This window comes from Otolemur garnettii, unplaced genomic scaffold (genome assembly GCF_000181295.1).
Source record: "Otolemur garnettii isolate 467f Iridium unplaced genomic scaffold, OtoGar3 scaffold00038, whole genome shotgun sequence".
Taxonomy (NCBI): Eukaryota; Metazoa; Chordata; class Mammalia; order Primates; family Galagidae; genus Otolemur; species Otolemur garnettii.
Window position 1 is genome coordinate 1,342,972 of NW_003852433.1, and position 24,305 is coordinate 1,367,276.

The 24,305-nt window shown below is 45.3% G+C and overlaps 1 protein-coding gene across 1 annotated transcript in view; it reads left to right on the plus strand.

Moving 5' to 3' along the window:
- Positions 1-24,305, plus strand: part of SEZ6L (seizure related 6 homolog like) — a 76,585-nt gene that overhangs the window by 50,861 nt on the left and 1,419 nt on the right. Inside the window, exons 11-15 of the mRNA XM_003789969.2 lie at positions 1,452-1,643; positions 14,934-15,128; positions 19,193-19,225; positions 21,205-21,319; positions 22,696-22,798. Of these exons, the coding sequence (XP_003790017.1) occupies positions 1,452-1,643; positions 14,934-15,128; positions 19,193-19,225; positions 21,205-21,319; positions 22,696-22,798 (638 nt within the window). The remainder of the gene's footprint in view (positions 1-1,451; positions 1,644-14,933; positions 15,129-19,192; positions 19,226-21,204; positions 21,320-22,695; positions 22,799-24,305) is intronic.

Genomic DNA, 24,305 nt, shown 5'->3' on the forward strand with positions numbered 1-24,305 from the left:
GGGGAAAAGCCTGGGTTTTGGGGAAGCTGAAGCTTATTATCTAAGATGGTGGCGGGGGCTTAAAATGAGGAACAGAACTGAGGCAGTAAACAACAAAATGGCACTGGTCTGGCCCTCTCAACTCTACCTAGGGTGACAAACTGAGACTCTGTCTCAAAAAAACAAAAATGAATACAGAAACAGTTCTAGGTCTACAATAGTATGCAAGAGTGTGTGTATGTGTGTGTGTGTGTGTGTGTGATGACAAATTAAAAACAGTGAGGAACAAGATCCGTCACCAACTCATGAAAGTGATTACTAATATGTAAACGTTTTAACTGCATAGAAAGGACAGAAACGAGCTCTCGATAGGAATTTTGCCAAATGAGAGCCTACGTTGGTATCGGGCCCCTTCCGTGCGGGAGTGTTCCTGTTCCCACACTGGGACCTTCACGCACATTCCGTCCAAGGCAGGAGAGACCCACAAATCTGCCTCTGTTGTTCATTTTCTCTTCTGCTGAGATGAGGTCAGCAGAACTCCTTGGCACCAGGGACCTCCCCTCGAAGTCACCAGACATTGTTTACCCCTTTCATGGGTTAAACTACTCCCTCAATGTTAAAAGCTGTATATAAACATATCTTAAAATGACCTTGTAACAGTGGTTACTGGAAGTACCCAGCCAGTAGTAAAATTATGAAATAGTGAAAAATCTTTGATGAACTTACTCTCTGGAAATGACGCCACTGTGAACAGTTTCTTCTATATTGTTTCAGTTCCACACACACATTCATCCCGTATGTACACGTATGTGTGTGTGCGTGTAAATTAACAGCTAGACACACAGAAGCAGCTGCAGAGAGCGCTGACCCCAGAGGGAATTGTTCCAAGCTTCCTGCAGCTGCTTTTGTCCCCGACTTATAAATAATGGGCACCTTTTCATATCACACATGTTGTCCACTTTACTCCTCTTTAATTGGTTTATTGCTTTCCCTTTACCTGTATTGATTTTTTAATTAAAAAAGTAATAGATGCTTGTTTTACTATATTCAAGCACCACTAAAGCAGCAGCCAGGCTGCTCCTCGCTCGGCCATGATTAGCAGACGCTCAGGATCATGTGGAATGGCTATTCCATTATATTGAACTCTCCTCTGTTAAAGGAGTCCTTGTTCAAGAATTGTCTTATTTCTTTTTTTTTTTAGATTTTTTAAATTTTTCCTGCCTAATGCTGGGATATACAACCTTTTTTACATAGACCTTTGGGCCCTGATGCAAATTCTCTGGGGAAATTCCTAAAAGAGGAATTAAATTCAAGTCTCTTTCCTCCTGGTCTGGTCTCCAGCCACCTTTAATTTTCTTCCAAAAGGGGACAGAACTGAGTCTGAAAACTTCCTAGATGATCCTATAATTCTGAGCAAACCTCTGACGGTGAGGACTCTGACACCCACGTTGGTCTGATTTTGTTTCCTGTAGTCATGTACTGCACCGACCCTGGAGAGGTGGACCACTCTACCCGCCTAATCTCCGATCCTGTGCTGCTGGTGGGGACCACCATCCAGTACACCTGCAACCCTGGTTTTGTGCTTGAAGGGAGTTCTCTTCTAACCTGCTACAGCCGCGAAACGGGGACTCCCATCTGGACGTCGCGCCTGCCCCACTGTGTTTGTGAGTCCTGTTTCTTGCCTTGGGCCTCCTGTCTGTAGACTCAGATTCACTAACTCACACTCTCACCTCAGGGCTGAGCCTCGAGGAGGAGGCATCCTACTCTGGGGCAGGGAAGGGCTTTTATTATTTCTACTACCACACAGCAGTAGCTAACGCTTACACTACAATACTTACAGTAATTTTATCCTGCACCGTGGATGGAGCTAAGTCCTCCACCAATTTCCCTTTTCTCTTCTCCAGTAGCCCCGGGGGCACGGTATCACTGCCTTGGTTTTAAGAAGAGGATACTGAAGTTCAGAGAGGTGAAACCATGGTCCCAGGGCACCCAGGTAGTTAACAGCAGAGGCCTTTTTCAAAGCTCCCGAGGGGTTCAAATGTACAACCAGGCTTCACAGCAACTACTCAAAGAAACCATGAGGTTATATGGGAAGAACAGAGCTGTAAACCATATTCGGGGTTTAAAAACTGTCAGCCGTGCTACTGTTATTAGAGTGTGCTGTGAACAGGTCCATTACGGACACAGCCAGCACGAAGGCCAGAAGCCACACTGAGGTCTTTGGCAGTGTCAGAGAACTAAGAATTTCACTTTAGGAAAAAGCAATTCTAAGACGTTTATTGCAAGTTCACCGACACCTGATACGAGTGACTCTGAGTACAGTTTACAGATTTGGCTCCAACAGTGGCTGTGTTTTGCAACTGTTCACAATTCCCTAAAATGGGCTTCACACTTTTCTTTTTCAGATTACTATGAGGGTACATGCAATGAGGTCACATTGTTTGTGTTTGTTAGGATGAGTCCCAGTTGTAGTTGAGCCCCTCCCATAAGAAGCGTGTCATATACCCTTACATTGCGCCCCTCAGGTGGGAACTTCCTGAGACCCCGCCCCCTCCCTGCCCCTCTCTCTCCTCCCCCCTTCCACCCCCCATGCCGCCCTCCTTGATTTTAACTGTATTTTTCTCTCAAATGGGCCTGTAGTTGTTGATCTACTAGTTTTAAGAGAGTTTGGAGAACATGAGATGCTTGCTTTTCCATTCTTGAGATACTTAGGAGAACGTTCTTTAAATCCATCAAGGTAAATACGAAAGACGCAAAGTCTGCATCTTTTTTTTAACGCTACCTTTTAGATGAGCAAAACCTCCCACTGTGGGAAGACAACTGGAAAGCAAGGACGTCCTTTCCTTTTCCACTAGACAAGCTTGCTGAGTCCTTGCTGTACGCCAGGCCCTATTCTAAGGATGTCATGTGTGTTAACTCTTGTATTCCTGGCAGGAAAACAAAACAAAGATGTCTGTTGCTTCTGGGAGAAAACAGAGCACAGTCAAATTCAAACTCGCATGAGACTTTTCTTTCTGCTCTATTCATGAACCAGCCAAGGTCAGGATCCCACTTTTGCTAGTTCATTAGTTCAGCTTCCTCAGCCTACAGAAAGGTTTCACCACATGGAACCAACTAAATGAACAATTTTAGGTCACATCGTTTGCCTCATACATTTCCCTTAATTAGCTTCTGATTCCTGCATTAGAGGAAGATTTCTATTTCTGTCTTTCTACTTTTGCTTATCAAAAAGGGGGACCTTATTACTCTGGTCCCTCAAATAAAAAGCGTTCTTGGACCATACATCCCTGTGTCTCCATCAACCTTTATAGTTAAGAGTTTGGATTGCAGTGGCTCACACCTGTAATCCCAGCATTTGGGGAAGTTGAGGCGGGAGGATCACTTGAGGCTAAGAGTTCAAGACCATCCTGAGCAACATAGTGAGACCATGTCACACCAAAAAATAATACTAATAACAAATTAGTTAGGCATGGTGCTGGATGCCTGTAGTCCCAGCCACTTGGGAGGCTAAGGCAGGAGAATTGTTTGAGCCCAGGAGATGAGGTTGCTCCAGAGGAGGAGGTGTGATGGTGCTCCTGCACTCCAGGCAGAGCAACAGAGTGAGACTCTGTCTCAAAAACAACAACAACAAAAAGAATTCTGGAATTTCAAAGCTGAAGGAAATCTGGGGGCTAAAGTACAATTGAAGAGAACATAGATAAAATACAGCTGCCCCATTTCACAGATAATAGTTATCATTTACTGAATGTGGAAGACATATTTTATGTATTTATTTGTGAATGTGTATGCGTGTTCACACGTTATCTGTGCCATATCTCCATAGGGAAATGGAATGGAGATTACAACACTCCTTTGTAGACAGAACTAGGATTCAAATTTAGGACTCTGATCTCCAAGTCCCCTGCCCTTAAACCCTTATGCCAACCACACCCCCACCACGATTGATAGGGTACAAACGCCTATGGGGACATCCCAGTGGAATTTTAGTTTATGGCTCTAACCCCTTAACCACAATGACACCTGTCCCCTATCCCTAGAATTTTGGGCTGTGTCCACACTAGTTGGTTCCTGCTGTGCATTAAATTATATTCCCAAAAAGATATGTCGAAGTCCTAACTTCCTCCCTACTACCAGAAACTGTGACCCTGATTGGAAACAGGGTCTTTGCAGAGGTGATCAAGTTAAAATGAGGTTACACTGGATTAAGAGGGGCACTGATTCAGTGACTGGTGTCCTCATAAGAACAGGGGACTCGGGACACAGATAGAGACACGGGCGTGGGGTAATGCGGTGAGGACTGCCAGCTTCCACCAGATGCTAGGAAGAGGCGCAGAGGCCCACTCCCCCCCCCCGTGGGTTTCAGGGGAGGCGGCCCTGCCAACAGCTTGTTTTTGGACTTGCAACCTCCAGAACTACAAGATAGTAACTTTCTGTTGTTCTAAGCTCCCCCACGCCCCCAGCCCCTTGTTAATGGCAGTCTCAGAAAATGAGCAGAGCCCCCCCTTTCCTTCTAATGACCATAAGAGAGATCAGAGGCAGCTTTGGGGACTCACGCTGTAGCAACCCAGAGATGCGAAGCCAAAAATAAAAGCTGATTTTAAAATATGGAAAGGTAGAGATACCATTTTTTATGAAGGAAGTGCACTTCACTAATGAAGCCCAGCCTCTGCAGACCCACTGGGCTGCGGCAGCCCCTCGGCCCCTTTCCCTGTAACTTGGTGTTGGCTCTGCAGTCCTGAGTCCAGACAGCTTCTCTGACACCCATGCTAATCAGTTCACAAGCCAAGTGGCGTGTCAGGAGATGTGAGGTCCTCTCAAAAGCCTGAAGAAGAACCCAGCCACACGCAGCTGGGCTAATGGGAGACAACCCAGGAGACAAGAGGGTGGGGTCAAAGTTGGGCAGCAGGGAACTGGAGTGACAGGGAGGCTGCAGACTCGGGAATGAAAGGATTTTTAAGGATGGGTTGTTAGACATAAAACAGCTTAGAAATGTTTCACTCAACTGAACGAAGGAAAGAGACCCCACCTGTTGAGTGCCTTTGGTATGCTAACCTCCTCTCCAACGTTAACCTGCTTCCCCTTCACAAAACTGCACACGGTAATGTGCACCCACTGAAAAGTAGGCAAAGGCGGCCCAGAGAGGGTGAGTAACTTTCCTGAAGTCACACAGTAAAAGAGGACAAGGATTCTAACTGAGCCTGACTAAACCCCAAAGTATCTTCCTACCTTGACCTTGACGTCAAGGTGGTGACCTTGACGTTCCAGCTTTTAGGCAGAACTCTGGGGCTGAGCAGCTTCCACCAACAAGCTCATGAAATGGACAGAAAATTGTATAAGCTCTGGTTGTCTACAGACTCTTGCCCAGTCACTTGCGCAAGGCCATGGTTTTTGATCCTAGTCCATTTACCCCAGGGCAATTCAAAAATAGACAGTTCAGGCATAGACAAAGAGAAGAGCCTGAGTTTCCCAGTCAGACATACGCCCAGCTCTGCTAGTGTATCTTAGGCAAAGAACTTGCCCTCTGTGGGCCTCAGAGCCCTCATCTGTGAAAAAGAATGCTACTCTCTACCAAGAAGGGTTGTTGGGAGCAACTCTCTCAGTCATTCAACAAGACCTCCTATGGGCAGGCTCACTGCCAGGACAGAAGCTCCCAAACTCTCTCAACTCACAGCACCCTGGCTGTCTCAGAAATTTTTCACAGGTTTCCTAGGCCAAAATACCTAACAGTTACCATTTATTAAGCAGTTAAGTCCAAACAACGTAATGAGTAATTAGTAGCCATTTGGACAAGTAATGCATAGTTTTCTTTTGGAAAAAAAGAAATAAAGTTGTTCCTACTTAACTGTATTACTGCTACAGGGATGTAGGTACCTGTTGAGCCAGGCAGAAATTCTCAGACTTTGGGATCAGATTGGCCTCCACCACCCTAGTGTGTTTTGATTTTGTCACAATTCTTGCTTTTCATCACAACAACCACGGAAAACCCAGCTTTGCAGAGGTGGGGCTTTATCAAAAGAAACTGTGAACCACCTCAAGCTTCCAAAGGGCACCTGTAGTCCCAGCATGTGGAAGGCTGAGGCAGAAGGATCGCTTGAGCCCAGAAGTTGAGGTGGTTGTGAGGTAGGCTGAGGCCACAGTACTCTACTCAGGGTGACAGAGTGAGAACATGTCAAGAAAGAAAGAGAGAGAGAAAGGACAGAGGGAGAGGAAAGAGAGAATGAGGGTAGATCTGTCCATAAGGCCATCAGTCCAATTCACCTGAATTCTTGAGGAGGATTACGATGGAGTCACAATCGTTTAAAACCAAAGACCAGTGGTTTTCAGTCAGAGGCAATTCTGCTCCCCTGGGGATATCCACCAGGACTATTTCTGGAGACATTATTGGTCACCACAACTTGCAGAGGGTGCTACTGGCACCTAGTGGGTAGGGGCTACTGATGCTGCAAGGCCCAGGACAGGCTTCACTACAAAGAATTATCCAGGCCAAGTGTGAACGGCATCTAGGTGGAGATAACCTGCCTCAGATGATCCATTGTCAAAGTAAGACCACATATCACTGCAGTCATGTCTCAGCTAAGAATGAGGTCTTGGCCAGCCCATTTACAGGCAGGAAAAATGGAGTCCAGGGACATAAGGTGATTCACCCATGGTTACACAGCAAATCCAAACCTCCAGTTCCAAATTCATTTTACTTTCCATGTCACTCTCCTGCCACCTTCTGGGCACTAAAGATACACACAAAGGCCTTCAATGAACTGATTCCTGCCAGGGAAAAATTCCATGCGACATCCTTCTCAAACTCATACTGATAGTTAGTACAACATTGAATCAGACTGACTTGAGAGCCAGAGATACCTCAGCTTAAATCACGGCTCAGCCTTCCTGTGGGATTGTCACAAGTAATCCCCACTTGAGGGCCTCAGTTTCCTCATCTGTAAAATGGCCACATGCTGTGGTGGTTAACGCAGGTCTTGGCACACCTGAGTTTGAACCCTATCTCTACCACTTGCTAGCCTGTGACCTTTGACAGGTTACACAACCGTTTAGTGCTTTCTTTGCCTTGGATATAAAATGGGGATGATGATGATAATATCTGTGCCTTGGGGCTGTTCTGATAATTGAGTTTATAGACAAACAATTCAAAATAGTATCTGGCTTGGGGGACGCTCTCAGTAAATGTTGGCTATTTTGGTCTTGATTGCTCTAACCTTCAAAGATTTGGGGAAGGATTAGAAATAACGTATGCAAATCATCTAACACAGAATGGATGTTCAAATATTTTGGAAATTAATGAACTAAGTGATGAATCAATTTGTTAATCATGCCAAGACGCCAAAGCATCAGTGCCGAGCTTTAGAATTGCCTGGAGAGTTTTAAAGAGCATACACTGGGGAACTAATTAAATTAAATTACCTTGGGGGTCGGGGGCAGAGCCAGGGCACTAGGTAACCCAGGGTGCTGTCACTATCCTCCTTTGCATACAAATCTAATAATTTATCCTGCGTCTGCTTTCTACCTTCCGAGGGCCAGGACAGTGCCTGGCACAAGAATGGTACATGAAGGGAGGGACTGTGTCAGTTTTGCTTGTCATTGTATGCCCATGGCCAAGACCAGTGCTTGGCACACAGAAGACGATCAGTAAATACCAGGCAATTAATTAATCTGTTAATGTATGAAAGAAAATTTCAGGGAAAGATGATAAGGCTGTAGTTCCCAACCTGTCTAGCACCAGAGACCAGTTTTATAGAAGATAATTTTTCCATGGGCTGGAGTAGGGGTGGTCTGGGGATGATTCAAGCACATACTATGTAATGAAATTATATAATGAAATAATTGGACAGCTCACCATGGCTCAGGATAAGTGAGCAATGGGGAGCAACTGTAAATACAAATGCAGCTTCTTCTGCTCACCTCCTGCCGTGCGGCCCAATTCCTAACAGGCCAGGCCCTGGTATCAGTCTCAAGGCCCAGGGTTGGGGACAGCATTATAAAGGAATGGGTTCCTGTTTATTACTGCCATCTGCTGGTTACTTTGCTGCAATGCAAGTAACATACAAGGTTTGGTTTGGTTTTTTTAATCAACTTATAATTCACCTATTTTCTGGATATAAACACAATACACAAAATAGACATTTGATGTTATTTTCACACAGTTTAATAAGTTGTGTGTCTAATTTTGTCCAACAAGGTCAAGATTTTTTCTCTTTTTTTTAAAGTTCAGATTAATATGATGGTATAAATGATTAGGTTCCACTGTTTGTATTTGCAAGATAAAGGTCGAGCTGTAGTTGAGCCCTTCACCCAGGGTGGGCTGTATGCCCTTACTTTGTGCCCATTATGTGACAGCTTACCAATCTCCCCCTCCTCACCCCTCCCCTTTCCCTCCTCACTCTTCCCCCCACTTGAATTTAATTGTTTTTCTCTCATGTGGGGATGTAGTTGTTTGTCCATTGGTTTCATATTAGTATTTCACGCTTTGGATACTTGGGAATAGTCACAAAGCTACAGATACTGGCATGGATGCAGAGAGGAGGGAACATTTTTGCACTGCTGGTGGGATGGCAAACTAATACAGCCTCTTTGGAAAGAAGTATGGAGAATCCTCAAAGAGCTAAAAGTAAAACCTTCCATTTGATCCTGAAGTCCCGTTACTAGGTACCTCCCTGAAGAAAGAAGTCCTTTGACCATTTGCACTAGAATGTTCATCACAGTTCAATTCACAATTGCCAAGAGATGGAATCAACCCAAGTGCCCATCAACTCATGAATGGATTACACTTGGGATTTTTAAGAGTCGCTCTGAAGCCACCAATGTCCCCAAGAGGACTCCTCCACCCTGTGAGAGAGGACGTTTCTCCTCCATGCTTCTCCAGCACAGCTACTATCTCTTTGGGTTGCAATGACTGGAAAACTGTTCCCTGTTCCCCCACTAGACTGAGTTCTGGGAGAATAGAAACCATGATTCTTAAATTCACCACTCTATACCCAGGTCCCAGCACAGTCCTGGCACAAAGGTGCTGCAGAATCTACAGGACCAGAAAAAAAAAGCAGTGGATTCTGGACTCTGAAAGTTCATAAACTGTGAAGTATAGTGCATGGGGCTGCATTTTCCAAGAAGATTATATGGTGGTGCCCACCTGGCTTTCAACAGTGCCCAGATGAACATTTTTTGCTTTATTTGGCTAATAAAATGATAAAAAATGAGAAGAAGACTAACATTTTAAACCTGTGGTTATAGATATATTATAATATAGGGTGAGTCTAAATTATATAACACAATTTAAATGGAAAAACAAGTCAACAGAAACTCAACAAGTATCAAGGCAGCAGTTCTCAACCTATGGGTCGTAACCCCTTTTTAACAAGGAAAATACATTGCAGCATTAGGAAGGTCGGGAACCACTGTATTAAGGCAACAATAGTATAGTTGATGTGAGACTATGACAAAAATTATAAAGCTCATGAAAATAATCCGCGTTTATTGGATACTCACTACATGCTGGTCTTCTCATGTTCATGAGCTCGTTAGATCCCTCATAACAGCTCTCTGAGACAGCCCATTTCACAGACGAGTAAGTTGAGGCCCAGAGAGGTCCGTTATGCTCACAGGCACACAACTAGAATAAAAACCCTGAGCCTTCAGACACTTGAGCTCAAGCACTTCTCCTCTGTAATCTTCCTTTAACTGAAATAATATGTGGTCTTTCAAGAACTATTTATTGGGCATCTCCTGTGTACCAGTCTACCAGGGACAGAGCAATGAGCTCACCCAGGCTGAGAACCAAAGATTTTTCTCAGAATATTTTCAGAGGAAGCTTTAGAACACAATAGTAACTGGGTCCCATTCATAATGCCATCTATGTTTGTTATAGAAATGATAGGCCCCCCCCCACTTAAAAAATAACATATCAAAACATAGGCTGGAAAAAATAAAAATGAAATTCCCCCTTCCTATATCCCATCCCTACCTGGGTTAACTTTCAGCTTAATCGTTCCTTGCTAGCCCTTCTGTGTCTCCTCCAGAAACACAACATGGGGTGTTGCATCGGAGGGGCCTGCATGATTGATTTAAGGAAGGCCTGGCGACTTGATTCTGGGCTCAGACACAGAAGCCTTGGCTTCCTGTCCAGCTTGATCTGGAGACCCAGGGGGTGAACTTCAAGTGTAGAGAGATCTTCATTAAATGGAAAGATTAGCCTTGATCAAGTATCAGCTCATCCATTTGAAGCCTCATCTCTGGGAGTGTTCTCGAAAGAGAAATATACACAACATCTCTGCCTGTCTCACAGGCCCTCCCCTCAGATATATCAGGGGTCCCCTCCAGGCTCCCAGAGTCTTGTGACTTTCTCTCCCTTATAACACCTGCCATTTTTAATTAAATTGTCCATTTAGACATCTGTTTGGCCCCTTAGGTCGCCCAGGCCATGAGCTCCAGAGGGCAGGAATGGTGTCTGATTGGCCTCCTGACCCCTCTGTTGGATGCATTGCCATGCATGAAGTAAGCACTTACATTTTCTGAATAAATGCATGAGTGCCTTCCAGGACATATCTATGCTGTCATACAAGACACCATTCCAACTGCACAGTGACCTGGAAAGTTCCATTCCACAGGCTAACTTCTGGGCTGGTTGGATTTCAAGGGTGGGAAGAAAATAGTTCTTAACTCCTAATGAAGATGGCTACTGAAGTATACAGGAAAATCCTTCAATCTCAAGAGCAGAAGTCAGGTTTCTACTGACTCACTCATTGGAGGGTGAGTCTTATTAGTGGTGATAATTTAATACTAACACATATATGTTCACTGATTCTTGCGTTTCTTTTCATTGGAAATGATAATAGGCCATTTAAATGCTGATCCAGGCCAGGCAAGTGAAAGAGAATAGGGAGTGGTAGGGATTGTGGCTAAAACAAAGCACATTCCTGGTCTAAGGGGGACAGGCAATCATTGTCATGTGACTATGTGAGCCCAAGATCATCCAGTCTTCCAGTGTTTCAAAAGAAGCCAGAAATCTAGATTATTACTTGAAACATCCTCACCTGTCAAAGCTCAGTAACTATTCCCTTAATTACATTGCACTAGCTAAATAGTCTACAGGTGCATTATACTCACAGAGAAAAAAATGGAATTTCAGCCTCTCTTCACTGTGTTCTTCAAACCATGAGTTCAGTGGGGCAGGCATTATATGTGTATCATTCTGTGTCTTCAGTGCTACCTACATGCTGGCACATAATAGCTGCTCAATAAACAAGTATGGACTGAATAAGTGAATGCTTTCTATGAATTAGGTTATGCTGGGCACTGGGGTTCCTGATATGAGCAGAATGTGAGTGCCCAGGCTGGGAAAGAGGTGCAGAAGTGAGAACCAAACCGTGCTAGAAAAGATTCTGATACCGTAATAGAGGTATAGAGGTTTGTGCAAGTTATAGAAAAGAGTTCCAAGTCCAGAGGAATTCATGTCACTGGGGGCAGATCTGGGTCCTGAAGGAATTCCTGAGATTCATCCTGCAAAATAAGATGCTTCAAACCATATGTGATTTATTATTTTACAGTTTCTGTGGGTCAGGACTCTGAGAACCCCTTACTCAGGTCGTCTGGTGTGGGATCTCTCACAACACACACCCTGGTGAGGGGTCTCTTCTGAAGGTTTGACAGGGGAAGGATCAACATCCATACTCACTTGGTTGCTTTCAGGCTGCAGTTCCTTACCAGCTGTTGGCCAAAGCCACCCTCAGTTCTTTGTCCTTTCCATTGGGCAGTTTACAGAGTCAAAAAATAATTATTTCACTGAAGACAGTAAGAGAGAATCTGCTAGAAAGACAGAAGTCACAGTTCTATGTAACATGACAAAAAAGGACATCCATCCTCTTTGCCATATTCTGTTAGCTAGAAGCAAGTCACAGGGCCCACCTGCACTCAGAACGAGTGAGTTCCAGGAGGCAGGGGTTATTAAGAGTGTCTTAGAGTAGAAGTCCCCAACCCTTTTTGGCACCAGGAACGAGTTTCATGGAAGACCATTTTTCTATGAACTGGGTTTGGGGGGGGGGGGTTCAGAATGATTCAAAAACATTACCTCTCCACCTCAATTATCAGGTATTATATTCTCATAAGGAGCAGGCAACCTAGATCCCTCCATGCAGTTTACAGTAGGGTCAGTGCTCCTCTGAAAGGCTAATGTCACTGCTGATCTGACAGGAGGCAAAGCTCAGGTGGTGATGCAGGTGATGAGGAACGGCTGTAAACACGGATGACACTGCACTCACTCATTCGCCTGCCACTCACCTCCTGCTGTGCAGCCCTGGGGGTCAGGGATGGCAGCTTTAGAGTATGTCTACCACATTCCCTATAGATGAACAGAAAAAGGATGTTCCAGGCGGAGGGAACAGCATCGGCAAAAGCACCAAAGGGTAAAATAGTGTCGTCCATCTGGTAAAATGCAACTAGTTCAATGTGAGTTAAGGATTGGTCAGAGAGGCAGGCAGGAGATGAAACAAGGCCTTACGAGCCAAATCTAGAGAAAGTATGCCCCCTCAAGGTACATCAGAATCATCAGACAAGATATCAGCCACTCACCTGCTCCATGTCCTATACCAAGGATCTGTGGGTTGAGATGCTGAGAAACTGGGAAATTACACACTGATAAGTTTGCAAAACTCCCTCAGATGTTACAGGAATATGTCGTTGCAGTATGCCCAATATTCAGAAAGTTTTACTAAACCAGCTGTGGACAGAAGCTCATTTCATCTTGTGTCTCTGAACTACTGATGGCAGGTGCCAGATGTAATATTTGAAGACATGGGTTTTCTTTTTTCTTTGAGACCGAGTCTCACTCTATTGCCCTCAGTAGAATGCCATGGTGTCATGGCTCACAGCAACCTCAAACTCTTGTGCTCAAGTGATCCTCTTGCCTCAACCTCCCCAGTAGCTGGAACTATAGGCACTCACCACAACACCTGGCTACTTTTAGAGATGTGGTCTCACTCTTGCTCAGGCTGGTCTTGAACTCCTCTGCTCAAGCAATCTAACCACCTCATCCTCCCAGAGTTCTAGAATTTCAGGTGTGAACCATCGCACCCAGCCAGCCTGGGTCTTCTTAAACCAAACCAAGGTCCAAAAGAAAATAATCAATTGCTTTAGGATTCAATGTAGAGAAAGTGGAACCCCCGTGCACTGTTGGTAGGAATGCAAAATGGTGTGGCCATTGTGGAAAACAATCCAGCAATTCCTCAAAAAAGTAAAAATAAAATTACTATATAATCTAACAATTTCTCTCCTGGGTGTATACCCAAAAGAACTGAAAGAAGGGTCTCAACAAGATATTTGTACACCCATGTTCACAGCAGCCTTATTCACGGTAGCCAAAAGGTAAAGCAGCCCCAGTGTCCGTCAGTGGATGAATGCAAACACAATGTGTGGCATGAGCCTACAATGGAATATTATTCAGCCTTTACAAAGAAAGAAATGAAGACACATGTTATGACATGGATGAGGCTTACAAACATTATGCTAAGTGAAATAAGCCAGTCACAAAAGGACAAATACTATATGAGTCCCTTATATTAGGTTTCTGGAGTAGTAAATTTATAGCGACAGAAAGCAGAATGGTGGATGCCAGGGACTGGGGGGAGGGTCAAATGGGAAGTTGTTGAACACTTACAGTGTTTCAGATTTGCAAGATGAAAAGAGTTCTGGAGATTGATTGTACAACATTGTAAAGGCACATAACACTGTTGAACTGTACACCTAAAATAGTTCAGATGGGAAACTTTATATTATGTGGATTTTACTACAATTTGAAAAAAAATTTTTTTTGAGACAGAGTTTCACTTTGTCGCTCTCCAGTAGAGTGCTCTGGTGTCATAGTTCACGGCAACCTCAAACTCTTGGGCTCAAGCGATTCTCTTGCCTCAGCCTCCCGAGTAGCTGGGACTACAGGTACCTGCCACAATGCCTGGCCATTTTTAGAGACGAGGTCTAAGCTCAAACAATCTGCCGGTCTCAGCCTCCCAGAGTGCTAGGATTACAAGTGAGCCACCATGCCCGGCTAAAACTTTGTTTTTAATAATAAATTTTTTAGATATTTTAGGATTTGTAGTCTTGTGTGAAAAGAAGTGTTGGCTGGTTGCCCCTTCCAGCTAAGTGCTAAAAAAGAACTTCATGCAGAGACAGGAAGGGGTTAACAGGGCAAGTTCAACTCTCCAACAAGGCTTAGGCTACCAGGGACTTTGTGCCTGCAGTTGAGCAATATAGCCACCAGATGGCAGTGTGGGCTTAATACTTGGAGGCATTTGTTGCAATGTTACTCTATCCCAAAATCTGATCTTCAAGCTTACCTTAAAGTCTCATCTCCAGTGAGGGAAACAAATATTCAATAATTCAGCACCAGACAGTGTGGGAAGTGCTGGTGTGGAGGAAAAACTTAAAAGGCTGATAACAGTTGGTGGTAGGAGGCATCCAGATAGGCTTTTTGGACTGCCCTCACAGTTTAGGTGTAAGGTAAGATACAGCAAGAATATTTCATAATTAAACATCAGCACCATCCATCATTTGCTGATCATCTATAACATGCCAAGAACATCCTAAGCATTTTCTTTTTATGCAGTCAAATCCCTGTGAGATGGGTCCAACTATTGTTCACATTTTGCTGATGAGAAAACTGATGATCAGAGAGGTTATGCCACATGCTGGCAGTCACTCAGCTAATAAGTAGCAGAACCCACATTTTAACCCAGATTTCATAGCCCAGTTCATTCTACCATGACCACGTGTCTTCTGCACCCAAATGTGGGAGAGGGAAAGGTGAGTTTGAGGAACAGCAAGAACTCAATGCCTGGTGGGGTTGTAGAGAGAAGATACTGGAAAGGCTGGCCACGGTTGTATCAGACAGGCTATGTATGAGTAGGACCCCACAGCGATTGGCATCATCTCATCAGAGCTCCTTTTGACTTGCATTTCAGCGGAGGAGTCCCTAGCATGTGACAATCCGGGATTGCCTGAAAATGGATATCAAATCCTATACAAGCGACTCTACCTGCCAGGAGAGTCCCTCACCTTCATGTGCTATGAAGGCTTCGAGCTCATGGGTGAAGTAACCATTCGATGCATCCTCGGACAACCATCCCACTGGAATGGCCCACTGCCTGTCTGTAAAGGTAAAGAAGTCTTCTCTGCACACAGGGGCCGAGGGGCCGGCCATGTCAGGACCGGTTCACAGGGTTTCCAAACTTGCTTTAAAAAGCTGGGCTACTATACTTCATTAGATCTAAGATGCCACCGTGACCATGCACTACTGAGAAAGAAAAAATGTTCATACTTTTGAAAACATTAAAATGAAAATATAAGCAAAACAAATCTTCTTCCCCCCGTCAGAGTCTCGCGCTTTGGAATCATTTTTGACTCAGAGACTTCAGAGTCCTTTTTATCCCCCATTCAGTATGACCGTACTTCCTAAGGCAGAATTCCTCCGGAAAGTCCTGTTTTGTTTGTTTGTTTTAAGTAAAGTCCTCGGTAATAAGGGTTTGCAATTATGTGGAAGCAGGGCTGGGGACAGGGTAAGGTAAGATAGGGGCGGAAGCAAAAAATGTAGAGACGCTGAGTCCTGTGGTGTACGGTCGCTTCAAGAAACCATTGCCGCTTGCGATCTAGACGTCTGTTTTGTCTCGTCCAAGTGTTGCCCTGAGAGCCAGCCTGCTCTGACATCCGCTTAGAGATCGTGCTGAAATATGTCCCACCTTCTGCACCCCCTCCCCACAACCGCTTGATTCCTGTAGGGTCCAAGCCCTCCCCTAGTGCTTGCAAGACCTCTCAAACCGCTCACACTCATTCTGCGAACGCGCGCGGGGCCTTGCGCGCCACAGTGGCCCACACAGGGACTCGTGAGCGCCTCCTAGTGGCAGCGATTACAACACACTGTTGATGTAAGACACACACCCCCCACGCCCGCCCCGCCCAATCGGGAAGATAGAAAAATGGGGAAATAGCACCTGAGAATCCATGAAAAAAATACTTATCATTGAAATGAAGTTGCGACATCCCAAGTGAAATTTGTATCTGCTTATCTGGGCTTTGCAGCGTACAGTCAATAATAATATCCTAAATATGTTCAATGTTTTAAGCCAGTGGATCTTAACCCTCTGTGGCGTGAACACACCCTTGAGAATAGGCAAAAAGCTCGGAATTCACTTCCCGGGGGGGTGCAGAACATGAAGTTTCACATTTCTGCTTGGGGATCTCTAACTTCTGTGGCTCCCCAAATGCCTTATTCATGAACCCCAGCTTTAAGACTTAAAAATGCTTTTTCAGCTGGCTTTTCCATTCCTACATATGTGTCCAAAAGCAATGAAAACTGGTGCTCAGACAAACACGGGTACATTAACGTTTACAGCAGCGTTATTCATAACAGCCAACAGATGGAAACAGCTTAAATGTCCATCAGCTGCTGAACAAATAAGCAAAAATTTGGCACGTTCGTGCAACATAAAAAAAAACACAGTACTAATATACACTACAACTTGGATGAATCTCAAAAGCTTCGTGCTAAGGGAAAAAAGCCGGACACAAAAGGTCACATATCAATTTATGTGAAATATCATATCCAGAGTAGGTAAACCCACAGAGACAGAGAGCAAACTAGAGGTTGCCCAGAGCTTACAGGCAGGCGTGGGAAGTAACTGCTTAGTGAATACAGACGACTCGGCCGCCCTCTGTCATCCTTCCCTTACTCTCAGGAAGCCAGTACTAATCATGCTTCCAGCGTCCCTACTTCCTGGGTTTATGCAAACAGACATACTTGGAAAAATAGGCAAGGGCTGTTCATCTTTTACCAAAAAAAAAAAAGTCTGTACTTTGCTTTTTCTCTCATTGGCAGAGTCATTTAAAAAAGACAAAGTTTTTTAAAAACATGGCTCCACCCTTTTTTCCTTTTAACCACTGCCCACCAGTTCACACTGTGCATGTTTCTGAATGTATCCGTCTTTTTTTATCTGTTGGTGAGGCTCCCAATTCTCTTCTGGGGTTTTGTTTGTTTTGTTTTGCCAAAAAACATCCTTGCACATGAATCTTGGGTGCTGGCAGTTTTCATCCTGTAGAATGTAGTCCGTAAAGCAGGACTGACCGGGTGGCAAAGACCTGAGAATACCAGGCTGGCGTGGACGGTGTCAGACTGTTTTCCAGAATTAGAGTGATCCACACTCCCCCATCCTCTCCAACACTGGAGGTTATCAATTATTCTAAAGTTGCCAATCTGATAGGAAAATGCAAGTACCATCAGAAAATACACAAATAACCAAACAACAGGAAAAATTTGTTAAATACTTAGTTTTGCAGGCTGTCCCCCAAACCTCTATTTGCCATCCCTTGGCAAACCTCCATTACTGTCCCTTGAAGCCCCACCAGTGAATCAGATCACTGCCCTTTACCTCCATCCTTCAGCCCTTTACCCTTATGACATAATTCCCAGCAAGTAAGTGTCCTGGAGCCCCTGTACCTTGCTCCCATAGCCATTCCTACTCCAGAGGTCCTTCTCTCCCACCACCAACTCTGTAAGGAAATAATAAGTCACTTCCTCTTTTGAAAAAATGTGGGATCTGTGACTTTATGATCTCTGGACTGGAGAAGTATTCCCTGCCAATCTGAGAGCTCCCAACCAGGACTCAGGGGCCCTGGACTCCATCCTAGGTCTGCTGTGGACCATCTGTGTCCCCACGGGGGAGCCACTCTCCCTCTCTGATCTTAGTGTCCCTTTGTGTAAAATAATTGGGTGCCCCCAGATCTGTGCTTCTGAAGAAGAGTCAGTGGACCAGCCTGCTGTATCTGAATTACCTGGGGGGGGGGCTGGGGAGACCTACAGGAGTTCACCTCCAAATATGCTACCACCTTGGCAGGTCCCAGAAAGGGCTCAGAAATCTTCATGTTAACATGTTCTCCATGGGGTCATGGACTTGGGGCTCCAAGGGATGTAAGATCCAATGCCTCCTCATTCTAAAATACTGTGGACATTCATGAGCTCCCGGCTACTCAACCACAGTCAAATTCATGCCTGGGGTGGGGAGCATCTGCCTCAGCCTTGCCATGCTCTTGAAGCCAAAGCCCCAGAGATGCCTGTACTTAACTGTCAGCTTTTCAACTGGCTTTACTGTCATCCCATGATGATGACAATGACATAAATGAGAGAGTAACATGAACCAAGTCACTAACTAGGAAGTCTTGGGATTTCTGGAAGAGACGCTCCTTCTTGTTGCTATATTCTTATGCTCAGCGACTGTGATGACTTTGATGCCCAAACATAGGCTGCCAGCCCCCAGCATTTTGAATCTCCAGAGAAGTTTTACAAAAATTATAAATGAGTGAAAATAGTTTTATGTGAAATACAGAGATCCTAGTCAAATAAATGTGGAATAAAAATGAGATTAGAAAGATTTACATAAATATAGGAGGTGCCAAAAAAGTATATGCACAATTTAAGCAACCTTGTTGTAAGTAAAATTGATGATTCACAGGTAAAATCAATGTACACATGTAACACGTCCAGGTACACTTGACCAGTAACGGTACCTTCTACTCAACTTCGAAAAGTAACACACACAAAAAAATTACTTAAAATATGTATACATTTTTTGGCACCCTCTATATACACCTCAAAGTAGGAAAATAGTTTGACTTCCAGCTGGATTTAATAAATATCTAGAGCCTCATGGTTCATCAGGGCTTTGTCCCACATGAAAACCATGAAACAACCCTAACCACATGTGTGTAGTTAAAAGCAGAGGAGAGAGAATGTCGAGAAGTCCCGATTTAAATCCTGCCTCCATTACTCAGAGGCTGTGTGATGACAGAGAAGTTGCTTAACTTCTCTGAACCTCTGCTCTTCTGTAAATGGGATGATAACAGTAGCACCCTAATGAGGTCATTGTGAAGGTGAAGGGAGCAAGTGTATAGAGAACAGTATTGGACATGTGGTGAGTGTTCAGTAACTATCTGCTATCACCATTTTTGCTCATGTCTTATGTATCTTACTTTCTCTTGGCAACGTAGGAAGTGAATATGCCCTGACATTTCACAAACCATAGTAGTTCAAGATAAGTAAAAACACAGCAGTAACTTCAGCAAAATGTGGCATGGGCTTTTGCATCTAAATTCGGGATGGAGGGGGCTTCATTTCATGCAAACAGGGTAAGTTCACTTTACATTGACCAGTGCTTCCTGATTTCTCTTTCAGTTAATCAAGACAGTTTTGAACATGCTTTAGAAGGTGAGTTTCAGAATAATAAAAATCCAATAAATCAATCTAATCACAGAAAACAAGGACAGGCCCTTGAATATCTTCATCCAGGAGCTTAAACATAATAAATAGAGCATTTTGCCTGGACCGTGTCAAAGGTCGTTTCAAAACGAATAATATCGTAAGAAGAAAAAAATAATAACAGGACTTGCAAGTTAGGGTCCTAAATAAAATCTGAAAGGGATGTGGCACCAGTTCTACACATGACAATGACACCGAGGTGAGAAAAGCTGAGAGTCCACAGGACAGAGAACACGTGAGGGAGACATAACCACTGTTGTAAAACTCTGCGTGATGCTGCGGGGGGAACTGGGTCCAGGGACATCTCGCCTCCCGGGCTGAGCATCTCCTGGTTCCTGGTGGGAGAAGTTTGCCCCGGGAGCGTTCTGTGGTCCGTTTTCCCCTGGGTCTTTTTTCTTCTCCAAGATCCCAGGCCCTTCTCCCTTCTCCTCCTTGTTTCTGTTCTCCTTTTCCTGGGAACTCCCAGGTGAGCTTTATTAATGTGGACCAGATCTTTAAAACTCTCCAGGATTTTACTTTTGTTCTGTTTTCATTCTGTGGTTCTTTCCCAGAGCGTTCTATGTTCCTTGTCACCTCTGTTAAACTTGGTGTAAAACCATTCACCCACGCTGAGAGATGGGGAAAAAACACACACGTACCGTCTCATTTATTTAATGTTGCAACCCAGTGAGCAGTTTGTATAATTAGTTCTGGAGCCATCTTTAGCTTTCTGACAGTAACGAGTTCACTCAGAAATCAGGGGCTTCGTGGATTACATTTCATCAGTTGCTTTTGCTAGTAACAGACAATATTTTCATCCAAGCAGGTAGAGCCAGGGCCCTCATATAAGTAAAGGGAGGAACACGTATTAGTCACTCCGCTTGGAAAATAGAGTGCATTTCATGTTAATCTCCATTCAGAGCATCCTTTTTCTGTCTTCTGCCAACCAATGAACCATGAGAATGTCTCAGAGGGCTGCGGTTGCTCAGAGATTATGAGCACCATCGTAACGTTCTGTGCTCAGGCATTTATCCTGGGTGCTAGGATTGATTTTTTCAGCCCCATAAAGTGGCAGTTAATGGATTATAGATTGGTGTACAGCTGAGCTCTCTTAGATGTGACCATGGAGAATGGCAGAGGAAACCCAGAGGCCAAGGTTTCTAGAAGAGCTGTGGGATGCCGTCCTTCAAACTGTGCTGGGCAAAACACCCCCATCTCCCACAAACATCAGGAGGTAGCAGAAGCCTCCAAGGTCAGCCCAAGAATGTGCAGCAGTGGCCTCTGAGAGTCAAAACCAGGTCTGCACATTGGGTGTCACTGGGGGTGTGCAGACGTAACCGGTGTCCCAGCTGCTGCTCCGGCTGTGCACAGCCCGCTCCTGGAGAGTATGACTCAGTAGTTCTGGGAGGCGTCCACCAGTCTGGGTACAAGAGCTCCACCTCTCCAGGTGAGCAGCCAGGGGTGGGAAACCCTGCTTAGAGACCTGGCGTCTGGCCCCCAGCATCACCCAACTCATGGACGTAGGGGCAAACTGTCCCTGCCCCACCACTCCTGAGTCTCAGGTCCAGACCCCTTCCTATTTCCCCTCTCCACTCTGTGAAACGTCCAGTAAACGTGACTTCTCAGCTACTGCATTTGGGGGTTTCGCCAAGTGTTCCTTTGATTGGATTTTAACCTTATTTCAACTGTGGTTCCCCCAGAAATGGGCATGGCATGATTGGGGCTCAGCAGTGTTAATTCTCCTCTGCCCCTGTGGCCAGCCCACCCAAGGATGAGTCTGGGCCCCCATTGCAAAGAACCAGCACTCTTTCCTCCCCTAGACATGGGTCTTAAAGTCTAAGGTTTTATGACGCCAGTTCTTTGAGGGGTGTAGAACTGGGAAGGCGGGTGCTCACCTGGGAGCCAGGGCCTGTGTGAGAAATGAGGACTTCATTGGCTCCTGTGTTCAGTAGCAGAAGCGGCAGCAGAGACGTCGCTGGAAGGTGGAAACATGGCCCTGGCTATCTTCATCCCGGTCCTCATCATCTCCTTACTCCTGGGAGGAGCCTACATTTACATCACAAGGTAGGGGGCTGAGGGAGGGAGGGGGCTGCCAAGCACTCAGCACACTGGGGGACTGGGCAGTTCACCCTCTGAGACTGAGAATCTCCACCTGCAGCTCGGGGACAGCAGCATGGTGTGATTGTAGAGATGGGGAGATTCAACTCCACTGTATGGGATAAATATTTACACTGGGCACCTACCAGGCTCCATGAGTGCACAGCAGCAAGTAAGACAGACCTCAAGGAGCTGATGGTTCAGAAGGGACATAGACGTTCCCATTGCTGGGCACAATGACTCATCCGCTCATTCATTCATGCATTTATTCAACAAATACATACTGACAACCTTAATGTGCACCAGATATTGTCCCAGACATTGAGGATCATACAACTTGCTTTTGATAAAAAAGGAAATATTAAACCATAACTAGGATAGTCACTAATTCATTCAAACCCACAGTTATCTAACGCCTACTACGTGCCAGGAAGTTTTCTAGACTCTAGAAACATTGTTTGAGAACAAAATAGAAGAAAATCCTTGTCTGCCAAGGGCTCGGGTTCTAACGGGGGAGACAGACAACAGACAGGGTATATAGGACAAGCACATAGTGTATTAGGAGGTGATGGACGCGGCAAGAAAGAGAGGAAAGGGGGTTCTGGAACGAGTGGTGGTTACATCTTATATGAGGTAAATAGAGGAAGCCCCAGTGGGAAATGACATTTGAGCAAGGACTTGAAAGTGATGGGTAACCCACACAGCTATGTGGGAGAGGAAGGTTTCAGGCAGAGAAACAGCATGTGCAAAGGTCCCAAGGCAGGCATGTCCTGCTATAAGTCGCTCCTGACCTCCCAGGGCTCACAGGTGAGTAGAACAGGAGGATAGTAAGTACAAAAATAAATGATAACACACCAAGATAAAGCCAGTGGAGAAAAGAGACAGGCTGCAGTGAGTAACGGGGGAACCACCTCTAACTAGGTCATCTCTGCTTCCTCATCCCTTTTCACCTTTAGGTGGTCACAGAGGGCCACTCAAAGGTGACATGGCATATAGAAGGTGCTCAGTAAATGCTCAGTATTGCTGTTGTGACCCTTTAATAAGAGGGACTTGGATCACCTTACAGGTGAAAACAAATTAAGCTCCACTGCTTCGCCAGTAAGGGGAGGTGACAGGCTTTTGTCATCACGCCTGGGTTACAGGTGGAGAACAATTAGGATTTCTCTTTGCACCTGTCTAGGATTCTCGCCTGCCAGAAGCTGTTTGCACACATCCTCATTGTCACTGGAGAAGGTGCCTCTGCCTGGGAAGTGGTGCTGACTCTTCACATTCTGACACCGTAGTAACTCGCCTCTCGTCTTGCAGTCAGGGAGTAACGTCTCTCTCCCTTTGTCTCCCCCCAGATGTCGCTACTACTCCAGCCTCCGCCTGCCCCTGATGTACTCCCACCCCTACAGCCAGATCACTGTCGAAACCGAGTTTGATAACCCCATTTACGAGACAGGGGTGAGTTCCTTCCTCTTTGCTCCGAATGCACTCGCTGACAATGAAATCAAAGGTTTCATTTCCTTTTGCTCACAAAAAGCAAACCCAGTGGTCCCGTCCCGTCCTCACTAAGACTCCTACCAAGACAGCTGGTGGGAGAACCCAGCTATCCGAGAAACTAGTCAGAGCTAACGGTGGGCCTGTGAGGCTCCTCATCTCAGCAGAACACCCACAGAAAGAAGGGTCTGCACCCAGCAACCCACAGAGAGGGGCCACGATGGGTCAGTCAGTGCCCAGGGGTGCAGCACTCCCGCACAGCCTCCGGCTACGGTGCCACTCCTCACTACATTGGTCATGTGTGCCACATGCCTGCACCTTTGAGTGGCCTGCCCTGCGTCAGGTACTGGAGACAGTCATCAGTCAAATAGACATCGATCCTGCCAGCAATGAGTTTATAGTCTTACAAAGGAGAAAGGTAGCAATGAATCGACTGCTGATAAGAATAATACGCACCGTGTGCTGAGTGCTTTAAATGCAGCATCTCCTTGAATCCTTGCAGCTCTTTGCAGTAGGTTCCAACAGTTTTCTCTATTTCATTAACGGGGTCACTGAGGACCAGAATGAGGAAAGGTTGCCCATGGCCAGAATGCGCAGTGGCACCAGGATGCAACCCAACCTGATGCCCTCAATCATTATGTTATCCTGCCCCACCTTGAACCAAACAATCACATGTGCCCATAAATATTTGGGTTTTTATAAATCACGATTTTTTACGACTGTGAAAAAATGGACAGCTTTCTCTGAGGGCGTATTTGGGGGGACGCTGGGAGAATGTTGGGGAAGACATTGTTGAGAAAGTGATGGTAAAGCTGAGACGTGGGAGGTGCGCTGAGGAAGGGAGCGGGCAGAAGAGAGAGCACACGCAAAAGCCCACAGGCACACGTGAGAAACCCAACGGCCGAACGTGCCTTTCAAAACCACAGACCTTCAGATTCACTATGCGGGTCATGATGAAAATTTTGAGATACACAAAAATCAAGAAATGTAAAATCTACATGGACTGAAACAAATGGAGCCCTCCCAGCAACACCAACGAGGGGGCACGTTGAGACCTCACGTGTGAATCCGAAAGGATGTCACTGACTGTGTTTCCTGGAAGTGAAGTGATGGACCATAACACAGTCTGTCTCAAAACTGCCCTGTGACCTGCATATGATGACAGGCAAGCATCTCCCAGTATTTGGGGGGAATAACCTTGACTTCTTCCTTGTCCCTGATACCGTCCCCTCACCCCTACCTCCTCTGATTTCCCCTATTAGTTATCAATTATATGTATTAATATCTAGTAATATCATTAGTAACAATATTATTACAAATTGAGGGGCCTTGGCTCGGCACCCGTAGCACAGTGGTTATGGCGCCAGCCACATACACCAAGGCTGGTGGGTTCAAACCCAGCCCAGCCCAGCTAAAACAACAATGGCAACTGCAATAAAGAAAAAAAAAAGTAGCTGGGTGTTGTGGCGGG